This window comes from Tauraco erythrolophus, chromosome 26 (assembly GCF_009769465.1).
Source record: "Tauraco erythrolophus isolate bTauEry1 chromosome 26, bTauEry1.pri, whole genome shotgun sequence".
Lineage (NCBI taxonomy): Eukaryota > Metazoa > Chordata > Aves > Musophagiformes > Musophagidae > Tauraco > Tauraco erythrolophus.
In genome coordinates, this window is record NC_141490.1 from 4,359,257 (window position 1) to 4,375,929 (window position 16,673).

General features: G+C 46.7%; 1 protein-coding gene across 1 annotated transcript in view; it reads right to left on the bottom strand.

Moving 5' to 3' along the window:
• Positions 1 to 16,673, bottom strand: part of LOC147526871 (uncharacterized) — a 42,317-nt gene that overhangs the window by 3,810 nt on the left and 21,834 nt on the right. Inside the window, exons 38-62 of the mRNA XM_086627016.1 lie at positions 15,846 to 16,070; positions 14,936 to 15,085; positions 14,688 to 14,791; positions 13,980 to 14,197; positions 12,161 to 12,381; positions 11,814 to 11,960; positions 10,981 to 11,145; positions 10,589 to 10,740; positions 10,196 to 10,364; positions 9,831 to 9,939; positions 9,138 to 9,283; positions 8,639 to 8,764; positions 8,052 to 8,231; positions 7,652 to 7,876; positions 7,024 to 7,150; positions 6,492 to 6,691; positions 5,560 to 5,772; positions 4,510 to 4,655; positions 3,836 to 3,963; positions 2,813 to 2,975; positions 2,374 to 2,506; positions 1,764 to 1,916; positions 1,288 to 1,414; positions 870 to 1,081; positions 12 to 174 (exon numbers count right to left, since the gene is read on the bottom strand). Coding sequence (XP_086483142.1) covers positions 12 to 174; positions 870 to 1,081; positions 1,288 to 1,414; positions 1,764 to 1,916; positions 2,374 to 2,506; positions 2,813 to 2,975; positions 3,836 to 3,963; positions 4,510 to 4,655; positions 5,560 to 5,772; positions 6,492 to 6,691; positions 7,024 to 7,150; positions 7,652 to 7,876; positions 8,052 to 8,231; positions 8,639 to 8,764; positions 9,138 to 9,283; positions 9,831 to 9,939; positions 10,196 to 10,364; positions 10,589 to 10,740; positions 10,981 to 11,145; positions 11,814 to 11,960; positions 12,161 to 12,381; positions 13,980 to 14,197; positions 14,688 to 14,791; positions 14,936 to 15,085; positions 15,846 to 16,070 — 4,102 coding nt within the window. The remainder of the gene's footprint in view (positions 1 to 11; positions 175 to 869; positions 1,082 to 1,287; positions 1,415 to 1,763; positions 1,917 to 2,373; positions 2,507 to 2,812; positions 2,976 to 3,835; positions 3,964 to 4,509; positions 4,656 to 5,559; positions 5,773 to 6,491; positions 6,692 to 7,023; positions 7,151 to 7,651; positions 7,877 to 8,051; positions 8,232 to 8,638; positions 8,765 to 9,137; positions 9,284 to 9,830; positions 9,940 to 10,195; positions 10,365 to 10,588; positions 10,741 to 10,980; positions 11,146 to 11,813; positions 11,961 to 12,160; positions 12,382 to 13,979; positions 14,198 to 14,687; positions 14,792 to 14,935; positions 15,086 to 15,845; positions 16,071 to 16,673) is intronic.

The window sequence follows — 16,673 nt, forward strand, 5'->3', positions numbered from 1 at the left end:
GCGGTTTTTACCTGTCTTTAAGGAGGATGTACTCTGGTGGGATGTGTGGCTCGCCCAGGCTCCTCCATCGTGGTTTCCAGCTCTTCAGGGGGCTAATGATGGGGACAGCGGGCTGGAGCACTATAGCCAGGGTTGTCAGCACCACAATTAGGAACCCCAGAACAAACAGGACCACTGGGGAATCCAAGAGGGATGGCAAGAAGTGAGAAACACAGGAAGCAGTGTGTATCAATCGCACACTCTGCCTAAACTCTCCCTCTCACACAAATCCGACATTTAGCGACTTTCATATTTGTTACACAGGCTTCTGCTTCTCCCCTTGCTGATGTGGTGCATGCAAGCAAGGAAACAAAACGTTTTCAGCACTGGTAGCTGAATGTGACAGAACCAAGGATCACGCTTGCAAGCTACATTTTCATTTCTATTGCTTTGCTGTCCTGTCGCTGATGGGCAAGGGACTGGCTTTGAGGAAAGACCTTAACTGCCCTTGTGTTTGGCCTTTAGTGAACTTTTAAATGATTAATTTATTTTCAGTTTAGTTTATCAAGGAAATGCACTGGCACTTTCTGCTTTCATGCCAAGGAAAACAAAGCCCTCAATCACTTGAATTCTTCAAGCAGGATGTGGGGAGAAACACAACTGCTCCTTCCCTCTCCCCCCTTCAGCTTCTATGCAGGGAGGTTCTTGGCTAGAGAGCACTGAACTTTGGGAAGGCAAGCTCCACAGGAGAAAGGGATTAAAACTGACAAAACCAGTGGTTTGATGGTATTTCCAAAAAAATGCTTGTTTAAACACGCCCAAAGAGGTACGAGAAAGGTCATGGCTCAGCATCAAAGTTCAAGGTAGATATCACAGTGATTTGGCTGTACCTGTGATAGCAGCCCAGTTAGGAGCTACGTTCAGTTCCTGTTGCTTTAAAACCCCATGTCTGGCCAGCTGGAACAGAGAAGAGGGCTGGAAGGCCACATCTCTGGGGTCACAGCCCGTATTTACTTCATTCACAGTCACAATCAAGAAGTGTTCCTGAATGGTCCTGTCCCTGAAAACGTATGTCCCAGACTCCAGGAAAACATGGGCAAACCTAAAAGGGAGAAGTAAGGAAGGCACTGGCTGATCCAAGCTTCCTTTAGCCTCCAGCTGTGACGATGGTTAAATACATGGACTTGAACACACCAAACACCAGCGTTTTCACATACTGCTCACTGCCAAGGACCTACTGATTCCGTGAAAGAGTCACTCTAAACTCCTGCCCATAACACGTGCACTATTAATCACACCAGATATTACCAGGAGATGTTGAGGTGAGTCTCCTGGATGAGGTGGTCTAGCCTTCGGAAGGGTCCAAAATCCCAGCTTGGGTTGCTGTTATATAGATGCTGCTTCTGATAAACAGGGTAATGGCTGGATGCACGATCTGGGAACAGTTGAGCACAGAGTCAGCGACTCTGACACACTTCAGTTAGGACAGTTGACACTGGTCTGGCAAAGAACTATGTGACTGCATTACTGCCCAAGAAAGACGCTTTCTAACAGAGGAAAAATTCTCTCTCTGTTCTACAGAAATCCAGCCAAAAAGTGAAAAACCACCAGGGTAAGTCACTGGCAGAGCCTAAACTAACGTTCTGGAACCCCCTGAAGGCAAAAGAAATGGGAGGGTGAAGGAATGTGCTCATACATGCAGTACTACCAAACGCGGAGTCATTACTCTAAACGGGTCTGGACATATATATCTGCAAAGAGCACACAGAACTAACAACACTCACTATGGGAATCGATGCTAAGCTGGAAAAGGATTGTGTCTCCTGCTTCCAAACATACTACTGGGTTAGGAACAAGGGGCAAGCTGCGGATATCTTTGGAGGAAGTCCTCTGGACCCGACGACCTTTCTGCAGCAATTGATCTGGTGAAAAATCTCCTGGCACAGGCAACAGAAGAAAACAGGATGAATTCCACAAAACGAGCAGCATGTGAAAACATCTAATCCTTGGCAACATAGAACAATTTCTTTTGTATCTGTGGGCAATTACAGTTCAGAAGGCCAAATTCTGCTCTTGGTTGCATCATCATAAATGAGGAGCAACTGGAATCAGGAGCCAGCACGTTTGCCAAGAGATCTGCCTCCCAATAGAGTTTCCTTCTAGTTTCTTGGAAGGCCAAAATCATCCGACAATCTTTATTTGACTCATTCCCAGGGAGCTAATCGTGCAGCTAGTGCAGGTCCCCACTGTTTACTCCCAGAGAGGAGATTTCTCCCTTCTTTGTAAGTAGTTGGAGTGTCTGACAATAAATTCCCTCTGTGCCAACTTGAAAGGGAATGAATGGCTTAGTTTGGCTGGAACTTAGGTTCACTCTCAGGGGCTCTCAAGCCTTACCCGTGAGAAATGCATCCAGAACATCTGTGCTGGAGACAATGAAACCTAGCACTCCACTGGGACTAAACAGAACCAAATGCACCCGCTGGCTTTTCTGCACATGTTCATCTGGGCCCAGAACGTTTGCCACTTCCTATTAAAAGCAGAGGGGAACACTGATCACTGATACAATCAACTCTGGACTCAGACTCTGGTTTGTGATCAGCCTCACCTTCAGCTGTACAAGGCTGCTCTAGTGAGGTTTGTTCCCCACCATTCCGGAACCATCATTTTCCAGTAATGTGCCAATCTGCTGCCTGATCAGTACTCTGAGTAACGAGACACACTGAGGCTCTCCTCCCTCTCTCTGCTCACAGCTTCATACCCTTCTGTAACCTCAGCCTCCAAGAGTCCTTTTACCTAACTGTAATCTGTAAAGGCTCTCTCCAGACTTGCACGCTGAGAAAGCATTCCCCCACTCCATACTTACCCTCACTTCTCCGTCATTCATCCTCAGAAGTAGCTCTCTGTTGATGCCAAATCCCAGGGAGATCCGTGGGGCTCTCAGCAAACACAGCTGGTCACAGAGCTCCTCAGCAGAGACATACTGCTTGCAGTGACATCTATCAAGCGAACAAAAGGTCTTGATCACTTATGATCCCTGAGCAAGGAACTACAACATACTTATGGTCAGGCTAGCCCCAGTATCTTACAATCTACATAATGAGTGTGCCTACTCTATATCCATGGAAAATGGGAAAGAGCAAACCCACAGTCCATCTCATCCAGTGCTGTGTCTGCTGTTCAATGCACATGAAAGGCCAAAACGTTATACTCCACTCTCTAACAGGCCTCTGTTGGTCTCTAATAGAGATTAACTTCAGTCCTGTAGCAGAGCATTAAGCATCCCTCCCTGAAGTTCTGCTTTAAGGAAATGATTGAAGGCAACAAAGTACCATTTTAACACACTAGATTTCCGTGTGATCCATGTCAGGAGGAGATTTTTGCATCACAGTTGTTCATTCACAAAGAGAAAAAAGTAGTATCATACGACAAGAACTAGCTTCAATATTTTAGTCGGCATTAAAAGCAAGTTGGGGAATTTCCTCAGATCTGGTCTAAATGTAACAAAGTGATCATCCACTTCAGGGAGGCTCGACCTGAGGAATGTGGAAAAGGTCTACCTCAGCAAACGTGAGCTGTCTACCCTCACCTTGTGGCTCAGTGTTCATTCTAGTACCTTCACTCAAGCATACAAAATCACTAGGTGATGTTGAAAACACAGGGCTACTCTCCAGGTAGAGGAATTAGGCCAACAAACGAGGACCGAAGGCCAGTATCGTCACAGAAAGGAACTCCAGCAATGGAAAGTTTCTCAAAAACAACTCCTACAGTTCTACCCTGGAATTACCTCATGGGATCAGTAACTCAGTGAGTTAGAACTGTGAAGTGCTTTTCAACGAGATGCTGGGCTGAGACTTACATGCCCAACTCTGCATTAATCTCTCCACCTGCAGGTCCACAAGAAAGAGAGCAGTTGTATCGCTCAGGAAAAACGCACTGGCGTGTAGATGCTAGACGGACCTCTCCAGGAGCACAGAGCTCATCCACCTGCAGGAACAACACTCATCCAATGTGTGAAACCAGACGAGCTCTAGCACTTCCACTGGGATGCAGCATCGCTAAAATTCTCTTCCTCCCCACCCACACCGCTGACATTCAACATAAAGGTAACCCGACAAGGGCCATTAAAAGACAAATTGGAAATAATGGAAGAAAGATAACAACAATTTCACTTCCCATCCAAATTCCTCAAGCAGGTCTAATGAAGAGCTCCACAGTAACAATATGGAGGCTTAAATTCCTGCATCAGTTGTCTGAGACACTTGACTGCTCCCCATAGACATAGTATGGGAGTATTTTTTGCCTTCAGCCCTTAGGAATTTTGCTTCGCAAGACTCTAGTAAAGAATACAATGCTGTTATCCCACAAGGAAGGGTCAAAAGTCTTGAACAAAACAGCTAAAGGACTTGCTTGTGTCTGCAGAAGCCTGGAGAACTGAGCTCAGATTGCATGCACGTACACACCCTGAGTCAGGGCCTAAAGCACCAAACTACTTCTCTTTCTCAACAACTTTGTTTTGAAGCCAAACTTTACCTGAGGTCGGCAGTCCTGATCGCTGTTGCTGTCAGGATCTTTTTTGCCTCTCTCATCATAGTAAATGTAACCTGCCCGGCAGATACAGGAGGCATCCGACTGCTGGAAAGCCCGGTTCAGCCCACGGCAGGTACAGCTGGTAGCACCTTAGAGAAGAGGTTGGATTTAGAGTGGTAATCAGGGTAGGGAATACAGTTGGCAAAAACTGCACTCACCAAAAAGGACCAGTTTCTGTGTCGAATACTCTTTGACCAAATCACATTGCCCATTTTAGTGGCACTCCTGGAGTCTGCTGCTCCACTAGCACAGCAGAGTTGAGCCAACAGGAAAGCCAGCTGGAGCCAGCCTGCCTTTTGCTCCACCAGCATGACCATTAGACCATTTCCTGAAGTGTCTATTTAGCAAGAGATGCAGAAAGGCCCAGCTGGTCATTTGCCACAGTAGCATTTTGACAAGCACTCCATGAATTTGTACATCAAGCCACTGGACAGGGTAAGACCCAACCAATCAAGGTGGCCAAGTCTCTCTTCTGCCTCAACACTCTCAGATCCACTTGATTTGAAATGCTGGCACAGTACTGCACAGCACACGGAGTAAGGCGTACGCACTCTCTACTGTTCCCAGCCACCTACCTTCCAGTTTTCTAGCCTTTTCTCACTTTATCATGGCCCAAGCTGGAAATGGTTACAGTGCCCAGTTTTGGCTCAAAAGCACACCTCCACTTAATGCAAGCTCCCCAGTTCAGGGCAAAAGGCTCTTTCAAAGCAATGATGGAGCAAAAATTAGTGGGGCTCCTCATCTCTTCCTTCCTTTGAAGAAGATAAGATCAAATGCCCTCAGCTAACAGAGTGGAAGAGAAAAAAACAGAGCTTTGAAAAATTAATCCTCCTTCTGGGTGAGACAGAGGAAGAACAGTCAGACATTGGTAGCGCACACAGCATCATGAGGATCCCAGGGCTTGTGGTCCATTGTGAAACCACTTCCAGGTTATTTCCTTTCTAGTCTTTCTCTTAACAGAGGAGAGAGTTTCACCCACAAACAGCAACTCACCAGGCTGAGAGGAAGAAGAGCTGCCACAGGGGAAACAGGCAGCCTGAGCAGGCAGGTGATTGAAGGTGCCAGCAGGACAGGCCTGGCAATCTTCTATATGCTTTGCGAAGTTGCTACTCCCACGGGTCCCCGGGGGACAGGGCAGAGGGGCAGATGCCAGGGGAGGGCAGTAATGGCCACTGGGGCAAGGCTTCTTGTGGTAACTCTCACTGCCTAGAGAGAGCAGTGGGATGTCAGACACAGACACTGCGTAAGGACCCAAGCAAGTGCTAAGAGATAGGCAGAGACCACTTATTTAACCCAGTTATACATACCCACACGTCTAAATAGATACAAATACATAAATACACACGTATGTATATATAAAGCTAATCAACATTCGGCATTTTTCAATTTAATTTATTTATATTTAAATGTAAATCTAGATTTCTTTGTCCCACCTATTTCACTGGACAAATCTGGTGGCAAGAGTGGGTAGGGATGATCTCCTCCACACTATGCAGCAGGAGCTAACATGTCAGTGAACTTAACATAGGATCCCAGCCAACAGAGGCTTCCAAATGCTTGTAAAGCTGTACCTCCTGCATCCTAACCCAGCAGGCTGCAAGCAGCAGTGGCTGTCACACAGCAAACTTTGAATCCTTCTACTTCTAGCAATACATTAACTATGGACCTCTCAGCTAAGTCACAAAATGAGAGAAAATGGGGCTCGTGAGGGCCTGAGAGATTATCCCCGAGAGACAGGACACCAATATCCAAACCACTCTTGACCCAATTCTCTAAACTCTCAGAGGAACCTACCACAACAAACACGCAACAAAGGGATTTGTAAGCGTAAAGGATTGAGAGCTTTGCCCACGTAGAACTTGAAAGTTTCTGGCGACAATCTAAGATGCTCTTTCTTGGCCCCTCCTCCATGGCAGCCCCATTACCTTGCGGGCAGATGAAGCCTGCTGGGCAGGGCTGACAGGGTGCCGTGATGAGAGAGGCACTACGGTAAGTGCCTGCATCGCAGATCCTGCAGAATTTCTCAAACGAATCCCTGGGACCAGGCAAGCTGAGGGCCATGTACCCTCCTTCACAAGGCAGCGGATGGGCACTGCCTGGGGGACAGTAGTAGGGAAACACACACCTGGAAGGCAAAACAAGGCAGGAAGAGGGAAGAAAGTCTCTGAAATGTTTCAATTTCTGGATTCAATGACCAGTGCAAAACTAAGGACAAAATTAAAAATGGTTCTCTTCTGTTTCCAGGCTCAAGCTAACTGGTAGAAATCATAAATCACCCTCTTCAGTCTTAGCAGTCACCAAATCTGTAACTATAGTTAAAAAGATACCTTTGCTTTTGCACAATGCACGAAGACTGTGGCTGAAGCCTCAACTCGGGTTTTATCACAGGCACATTTCACAGCATTCAGAGTTTTTAGAAACTTAAAGCTGGCTGCACCAAACATGCTGGGTACTCACAGCTGCTCAGGGCTATTGTATGTCGATGATCCTTCGGGACAGTAATACCCAGCAGGGCACATGGAAGGCACGGCTGTGCGAGCACCACAGTAGAGGCCAGGTCTGCAAGGCTTTGGGTTTACTGAACCTGGCGGAAAAGAGGGAAACGGTGATTACGTGACGTTCCCGGAACAGAAGAGTATGTGCTGAGAGACAGCAAGCAAGGGGGCTTTATTAAGTGTGACTGTCCATAAACACCACACTTCTATCGCTCACAAAAGGGCACAGATGTGTTGGGAACCAGTTTGCTGTTTAGCATGAAATGCCAACACCTGAATGCCTAGTCCTGGCTGATGAAAGATATCTGCTCCTTTTCCTTTGGGAACCTCAGCTAAACGAGAACAGGAAGGGAAGGCTGAGAAAGAGGAGATGCAAACTTAAAGGCCAAAAACCAGGAAGAGGCTTCAGGGTAATAAATCCACTATCCAGAGCCTCTCCATCGGTGACCATTTCCTAGGAGAGCTGCTGCAAGAATGGGATTATAGTCCCTGCTAAATGGTATGGATGGGCCTGCTGCGTGCTGTTCAGCCATCTAGACCCAGAAATGGCTAGAAATAATAAAGAAAACAAAGGAGCATGATCATGTCACCTGCTGGGCATTCATAGCCAGGTTTACAAGGTATTCCTTGGGTGTTAGGCAGCCCTGCCAGTGCTGGATCCGGGCAATAGTATCCAGGTGAGCAGGGATCACACTCTTCCAATGATTTTGCACCAGGCTGGATTCTGGAAGTGCCAGGTGGACAAAGGAAAGCATCCCCTTTACCAGGGCACCAGTATCCAGGGGGGCATGGATAATCCTCAAACCTGGTCAGACCTGTTAGGAAGAGAAAGGAGTGAAGAAAGGGAGGCTCAATGGCCAGGAGGGGTTCTTAGTGAAGAGCTTAGGACACTGAGAACATGAATTACCTCTCCCTTTCCCTATCTCATCTTAGGGAGTTTTGTAATCAGCTCTAGAGGTGGGAAAGCACTGGCTTTCCCCTGGAGCTTACCTGATAAAGGGCAGTGATAGCCCGGGGGACACGGCTGGCAATCTGTCAGGCTCTGAGCTCCTGGGTGCTTGCGGTAAGTTTGTGGAGGGCATTTCTGAGGTGCCAGGAGACTACTGTGGTTGCTGCCATTGCCTCCGAAGCAATAATGGCCTGACGGACATGGATAGGCCTCTGAATCTCCTAACGAGCAGAAAGCAGGGCTTTAAGGAGTCATCCTTTCACTGTAATTAGAACACCTTTCTTCTGTGTCCTCCCTAAACTACTGCACATATGCGCATGATCCACCTCCACAATCTAAGCCCCTCTTCTGACAGATGGCACACAGATATTTGGAGACTGGTTGTGATCTCAGGTTCTCCTACATTTCCAAAGTTTCCTGGAACAGCACATTATATTAACAGTGCTAAATGTCTCTCGTCTCTGGAGACACTAGAACTCATCAACAGAGAGCGTGTCCTACTGCAAGGACTGTTCCACAATGCAGTATTTGGTATCAAAGCTAGCCTTACCAGACTCAGGGATATATTCAACTCTCTTGAAAAGCAACTCCCATTCCCTCCCCTCATTGTTCACCTCCGAGTTCCAACCTGCTTTGCACCAGTGTCCTGGTGGACAGGGTAGGCAGTCTTCTCTCTTCACAGCCCCTGGAACATCTCTAATAGTATTGGCAGGACATGGTATAGGTACCTCAGACCCCTCCGGGCAGTAGAAACCTTCAGAAATGGATAGGAAAGAGATAAAAGTAAAATATGAAAGTCCTCCAATGGCAAAAATGACTCAGCAAGAGCCTCCTGTTGTTGTAGAATGAACATCTAGACAGCTGTTGGGATGCAGCTGTGCATATAGGAGAGCCAAATCAACAGCCTTCAAACTTTTCTGGACTAGCAATCTAGCACCATAAATTCAAGGTGGCCTTTTTGGTCAGGCACACTTCTTTATTCAAAAGATGTAAAACCAGAGGAAACCTATCAGCAATGACAACAAAGAAGGGATCACAATATATTATGCAAGATAACAGTTGCTCTCCAGTTGGTTAGAAGCAAGTCAGTATTCTATACTTTAAATACTACTGAGATTCTCACGTACCTGCAGGACACAGCCCTGCACACACCTGACCCCAGCGGCATCCAGACAGGAAGCGCCAGGAAAAGCTGTGGCCCTGTGGAGTAGACTGGGAGCTGCCAGAAAGGCAGAAGTATCCAGCAGCACACTTCCCCTCCAGCCGTCCATGCCTGGAGCAGAGAGGACAATAAGAGCTTATATACGACCTACTGCTAATAATTTGGTGCAGAAGCAGAGCAATGAACTCTGAGGTCTGCAACAAAAAATAGGAAATTCTTACCGTGATATGGGAGAGAAAATGGACCCATTTTTTCCACTTATAAAAACACGCAGATGACTAGAGTTAGCTGGGTACTTTTGAGTTTAAATTCCATGAACATGGGCAAATTGCTTTAGATTAAACTGTGGATGACTTTCCACTGGGCTGGGCTTTCTGGATTACTTCCATGTTTTCACAGATGCTACCTGCTATCTCTTTCAGATGCTGCTTTGTATCATGACAATAGACATCAGACTGCTTTGAGATGCCTCCCAAAATTCACGAATCCAACACCTTTGTATCCAAAAAGCTATGTCTAAGCTTTTATTTATTTTCTTGGAATGAGAGAGATGTGGTAGAGAAGCTAGGAGGAACTTAGCAACAACTTATCAGCACAAAACAAGGATGCCAAACTGCCAAAGACAACGTGAAAAAATGCCGGATTGAAACGAACCTACCTGCAGTAGTGACCAGCTAAGCAAGGCAGGCATTCCTTCTCGTTCCAGAGGCCAGTCATATTTGCAGGAGTGAAAGTGCCTTCAGGACATGTGAGAGGAGTCCATGTGCCTGAAAGGGGGACCAAAGAGACAATAAAAAACCCTAGGAAGGCAGTTGTGATGTGACAAGACTCTAGAACCGTACCAGAGCATAACCAACGACTCCCAGAAAGCAAGGTGGCAACTCTAACACAATTGCTCATCGCCACCTCCTCATCACCTGGCCTACAGGAAACTGGCACATTAGGTTTGTACAACTCTGGAGTCACAGTGAGGCACATAACATTTGAATCCTTGGCACAGCTGGTACGCAAGTTTCAGTGTACCTGTAGGACAGTAAGAATGTGGCGAGCAGCGCTTGGGGTCTCCTGCTACCAGCTCCTGGCAGTAGAATCCTCTCTGGCATGGAATGCAGGACGCAGAGCCCCTGGCTGGCTGGTATTCCCCAGCAGGGCATGGTGTTGGGTGGGCTGCCCCTGACTGGCAAAAGTGACCCTGGCAATGACAGAGAAGTACAAGGATTGCATGGAGACGGTGGCAAACAGGCTCCGTGTAAAGGGTGAATACTAGAATTTCCAAAGCCTAGGGCAACATTCCCTGTGAATGTAATCAACATGTCGACCAGGCATGTGTGACCCTTTACCACTGTGGAAAACAAACATCTCCTGCCCAGAGCCGAGACCCGCGTCTTTCACTGCCCAGCTCTCGCTAAGAAGTACCTTAGGGCAGAGGAATGCTGTGGGGCTGATGGAGCTGAAGTTTGCTGGGCAGTAAAACCCCTCAGTACAAGGTCCTGTTGGAGAACTCAAACCAATGCTAGCACAGAAAAACCCAGGATAGCACGGCACACAGCTCTTTGGGGAGGTACCACCTGAGGAGGAAAGCAAAAGTCAAGATCAATGAGAAAGAGAGATGAAAGTACATCCGTAGTACAGTCACAGCATCATCAGCACCTATTTGAGTTGGTAACACATTGCTACCATCAGGCTGGGCTGAACGTACCTATACCCTTTTGTGACAAAGGGCCACCTGCTCCTCACCCTGGCTGCCAGCAAGGAAGTCTCCCATCACTGTAGACCACGGAGAAGCCTGTGGGTGAAGTCACACTCACCTGTGGCATTGTTCAGGGTCCCAACTGGACAGGCAACTGGGAAATGAATACCCTCTGGACAATAGTGCCCAAGTGGGCAAGGCCCACTAAGCGGGAACGCTGGTGTCCCACGTGGAATGGCATCAGTGGCTCCTCCTTCACAGTAGTACCCGGCTGAACACAAACCTGCCATGGGAGAACAAAGAAGGTGGCAATCTTCAGTCCATGGCACTGTGGTCAGTGAAGAGGCACCTCCTCAAACCCTCAGAAGCAGGCAGATAACTCAAGAGAAGACAAGCTAAAGGTCATCCTTGTCTTATCACTGCTGATATCCTAGGCTGTTCACCTTTGTTTTGCCTTCCTTCTTCCCCATCAATCTTTGGCCTCTATCACTTCCTCTCTTTACTGGCACTGACCTCATCTGGCATTTGTTTACCTTCTCACTTCTCTAACTGGTTCCCTATATTTTTTTTCTGTAGAAGAGTTCTGCCTCTCTTCACGTGTCCAATCAGTGACAATTACTTTGCACTTAAATGGGAGGGGAAGAAGGATTTAGGAGGATGGAAAGAAGAACAATAAAAGGGTTAAGAGCAAAGAAAGAGGAAAATGCAAAAAACTAAGGGAGACAGGGAAAATAAAGCATTAACATAAAGGTAACATCCAAAGAAAATGCTCAGTTAAAAGAATGAAACAGAGGAAAGAAACGACTAATAGGCACAGACACAGGGTAGGAGGGTGCCCTCCAACAGCCCTTATGACCTCTGTTCACTGAGGTACGTTTTCTACTTCCCTGCGTCCTTCAGTCCTGAATCTCCAACCCCTCTGTGTGGGTGTCTGCTATTAACCAAACTCACCATCAGGTTCCCAGTTAGCATCTCCTCTGCAGTACCTCCCCACTGGGCACAGCTTGCAGGCAGTGGGGGCCACTGCCCCCTCCAAAGTGTTCAGCGTCCCCTCGGGGCATGGCAGGGGGACAGCAGTCCGAACTGGACAATAGTAACCTGCACATTGAGAGTGGGGAATGAGACACTGCTCAAAAAAGAAGGGAGAAAGAGGTGGGAACGCTGAGCTTGCTCTAACTAATGGCAAATACCCCATCCCCTGGCGTGAATCGCTACTACTGCTCAGCCAGAAAGAGTTGTGCAGGAATCTGTCGCACCTCTTCCCATTTTCGTGTTTGGAGTTTTGCTGTATTGCTCACCTCTGGGGCAGCGGAGTGGCTCCACAGTGGCAGCATTGCTGCAGGCCATACCAGCTGGGCAATGGAGGCAGACACTTGCCCCAGGCACAGGGCTGAATGTGCCAGGCTCACATGGCAGTTCTACCACAGTGCCCGCAGGACAGTAGAAGCCACTGGGACATCTGTATCCATGAACCCCATCAGAAGGGCAGGGAGCAGAGTTTCCTTCCAGGCAAACATACCTGTAGAGAGAGGATTCAGGCCTGAAACAACAAGCTTACAACCCTGTTCAGAGGCAATAGATGAGGGACATTAAGAAACATCCCTTGAAAATCCAGTTTATTTCAGCTTTGCTAACAACTTCCCCCCTGCATTTATAATTTAGTGCACACCTGAAAATCCCCTTTTTGCACTAAGGTGACTAGAAAGTGCTCTCATTCCAAAAGAAAAACCCTTTGAAAACTAATTTTTTTTACTTCAAAGAACAGGGCCCAAGCATTCAGTTCCTGCTGTCTTTGCTTAGCCTTCTTTTATCCTCAGTCTTCTTGTAGGTCTCTGCTTTAATGCCATCATTGACTTTTCCCTTTCCACTTCCCTCCCACACCCTTACAACAAGTAAAGATGAGGAAATGCAAAAACTACTACAGTTCCTAAGAGCTAATCAACAAGGAACTGAGAGCCATGATCCCATCGTATGTGACAGACAAGGAAATAATTTCTGAAGAACAATTCCTAGTCCTTAAGACAAATGACTGAGTGTAGAAGGAACAGAATTAAACAAAAGAACAGCAAAGTTTGGTTTTTCATCTGGATGCAAGATCGATTTAGACTGGACAACAGCAGGCTATGAGAAGTGATGGACGCTACATGGTAGAGGTGTTGAAAAGCAACCTGAGCAAAGCACAAGTTGTACCCTGTTGGAGGGCAAGAACTTCACAGATTTTGGAAGTCTAAGGTCATTTATAATCATGCAATATTCACTACCATCCAGCCCAGAAAATCTTAATCAATACCAGTGCAGTCAGGCTGTAATATCTTTATAGGGTTGAAGGAATTTTGGGGAAGGCTTAAAATTCGACTGGGACGTGGCAAATCCCTCTTATTCCTAAGTAGTCTGTTTCCGTGGCTAATTATTTTTAGTCATTCTAAATGTAGCCCTCACTTGTATTCTGCTTCGACTTCTAGCCAAATTTCATCGTGATTTTCTCCACTAGAATCAAGAGCCATCTGCTATCAGAAATCTTTCCCACAAGATCTCGTTGCACTACAGTGAAATCACTTCTAAGGCTCTCTTTCACGGATAAAATAAACTGAGCTTCTGTACCCTCTTGCTACGAGGCATGCTCATGAGATGGACAAATATAACTAATGGCATTTTCCTGCTTCGTTATGCAGGCTGGAAGTGCTACCTTGTCACAGGTTATTGCACCACCTCGTGGGAGAAGAGACAAAACACAGAAGGGAAAAAGGATGCTCAGGTCAAATTCTCAGCAAGTGTGATTATGAGGCTAAACAAGGGATTTGTAACACACTAAACCTATGGTGAAAACAGTGAAAAAACATGCATAAGGCTGGGACAGAATGTCAGGCAAACATAAAAGAAAAAAACAGCTCTGAAGCATCTACTGAAATCACCAAGCAGATGCTGTACAGTTGACCTGAAGGGCTAAGAACAAAGTCTTTGTGGTTTAGTTAATCTTGAGAATAAATATTTGCACACAAGACATTCGACAAGAGATATTCAGGCCCAATATCTTTTAGTTTGGATGTCCTTCTGTGACAACCTACAGCAATTCTGCCAGCTGTGTTTCCCCACTAACAAGTGACTGTCTCACCACACCCTGCATTACACAGCGACGTCTGGGCCAGATCAGACAATCCTGCCCCACTGCAATACCGGCCAGCCGGGCAGGGCTGGCACTGTTCCTCTGCCTCCAGGCCCACAATAGTAGAGAAGGATCCAGGAGGACAGGGCACAGGATACCCTGTACCGCTGGGGCAAAAGTGCCCTGCAGGACAGATGTCATTACCAGGCAGGCCAAGGCTGGAAGATTCCACCTGTATCAGAAAAATACATAGAAGGAGAGAAAAAGGGTTACTGAAAGAAGATTTGGCACAATATACTACAGACACAGGTTCTGGAAAGGGTACACAGGAGCTGAGTCCTACAAGTTTGCAGCCACTGAAACTAAAGGAAGACCACAGCTGGTATAAAAAGGGTGCTGGCTGCTGAGGTGTGGCTATCTTATCCCTGATGCCATCCTTTGGAGGAGATATTTAGATAGCATACTCCAGTGCAATCTACAGAGGAGGAGGTCTGGCCAGAATTTATTAGTAGGCAGCAACATATTCCAGCAGACATGAAGAGCAGCATGCCACTACATCTGAGGAGCTTTCAGTGGGAAGGGCAGCAGTGAAAGGCATGAGCAACCCCATACAGAGCAATAATGCTTGGAAAATGTTAGACCAGAAGTTATGAGATTGTGACAGTCCAGTCCTTGTCGGCAGGTCACTGAGTTTACTGTGCTGCTGCCTGGCACCCACTCACCCTGTGTTGGAAGGGGGCTGGGCTGACGGCTCCCTTGGCACAATGATAACCTGAGTAGCAAAATCCAGAAGGCTGTGATAGACCCGGTGCTGAGCAATACATGCCTAAAATGAACAGAAAAGCAATCTCGGTGTGAGGGCCTGCACAGAAGATCAGTGGAGGAGTCAATAATATGAAGGGAGAAGTCATATTTTCCTCAGCCTTCCCATGTATATCCCTTTGGTTTCTTGTCTCAAATCCCTACTTACCTGCTGGGCAGGGCTCACAGTCAGACTCGCTCGTGGCACCAGTCCTGGGGCCAAAGGTACCCTTCGGACACGGATGCTCTGTACTGAAGTTGGTACCTGGCAGACAGAAGTACCCAGCAGGACACAGCTCAGGAGTATGTGCTCCAGAATCTAGGATACAAAGAAGAGCATCTTGTTCAGGAGATATTACAAGAGGTGACAATTTCATTCCCTATCAACATAGGCAGCCTTCCTCCCCATTAGTTCAGCCAGACTCAGGACATGGGATTCACCATGCGTGCTTCTGATTTAGTTATTCAGGTTCCCATTGCAGTAACTGGAGAGAAATATCACTTCCAGGGTGCTTCGAGTGCAACTCATCTCATCCTAAAGCAGACATCTAAAACAAGAAAGATAAATTGCACCTCAGAAGTGCTTCTTTCTTTCCATTAACTACAGAGGGAGCACAGAAAACTAGCTCAGATACAGATGTCTACAAAGGAGCTGTCTACTGTTTAATCAGAGTGATCCCATCTAGGGAGTTCAATCCCACCTACGCAGCCATGTTTCTTGGTTTTTCTTTGTTGCATGCATGAGCTGCCAAACAGAAATATCTTCGTTACTTGTATCTTCATGGGCATGGAGTTTCTTTCCCCAGATAGGAGAAAGATTTGGCTTCAGCCTACTTGTTCACCTACAACCTCGTATTCTTTGAAATCTGTTTCGACTTACGTTCTTAGCAGAAACTGATACACCTGCCTGCCCAGTCCAATCCATGTAATATTGACTTAGTAAAACCTTAACAGAAGGAAGGAAGCTAAAGGATTCAAAGTCCTTTTTTGTTCCACTAAGTCTAAAAAGGAAGACTCAGCCCTTTAGTGACATGGAACCCTTTTTTATCACAATACACAGTCCCCTCCAGACTCCTCACTTTTGTTAGGCTGTTCACAGAAGAGTCCTGCTGGGCAGATGTTGCAAAAGTCCTTCCTCTCCTGTGACTGGTATGTCCCATTCTCACAGGGTATAGGAAAAGCAGATCCTGTGGGGCAGTAAAAGCCTCGTGGACAGCGATAGGGAACAGGAGTAACTGAAGTCTGGCCAGGTGGGCAGTAGTTGCCTGCAGAACATGGTCCTTCAGAAGGGGTTTTGCCCAGCCCTGCAACAATGGAAGCAAAGTCTTTCCTTTTCCTTTGCCAGATCAAAGACAATGGAAACCCTTATCTCCAGAAATCACGATCTCCATCATCATATACCTGTAACATTCGTCAGAAAGTACCTATTCTCTTAAATTCAGCCTCAGACAAAGAACATCTTATCAGACAGGTAAGTGAGTTCTGAATTATATGCCTGAGGGAAACATAGGCTTCCAATTAAAACACTCAAGTGTGATTTTGAGTCTTTCAGTTGTGGTTCCAGCTCTGCTATAAACTCATGTTAGCTCAGTCATTTCCTTCCTGTCGCTTCAGTTCCTTACCTGAGAAAGGAAAAGCCTCTGTCTCACAGAAGGTGATGGGTGAATCTGTTACAGTCAGCGTGACCACAAATATTTCAGTGTTGGGGGGAGCAAACAAACATCTTGTACAGACAGATGGTGAGAACCTCTGAGAAGGAGCAGCTGTCTCAGAGCAGACCCTGGCTGCTAGCCAGTATCAAGCGCCTGTTTGCCAGGATATTTTGTTTCCCTGAGAGGCTGAAGACATATAAGACCATCTAGAAGAAGTGGCTGAGCCAAGGAAGAAAGAAGGTGTAATAGCAAGAA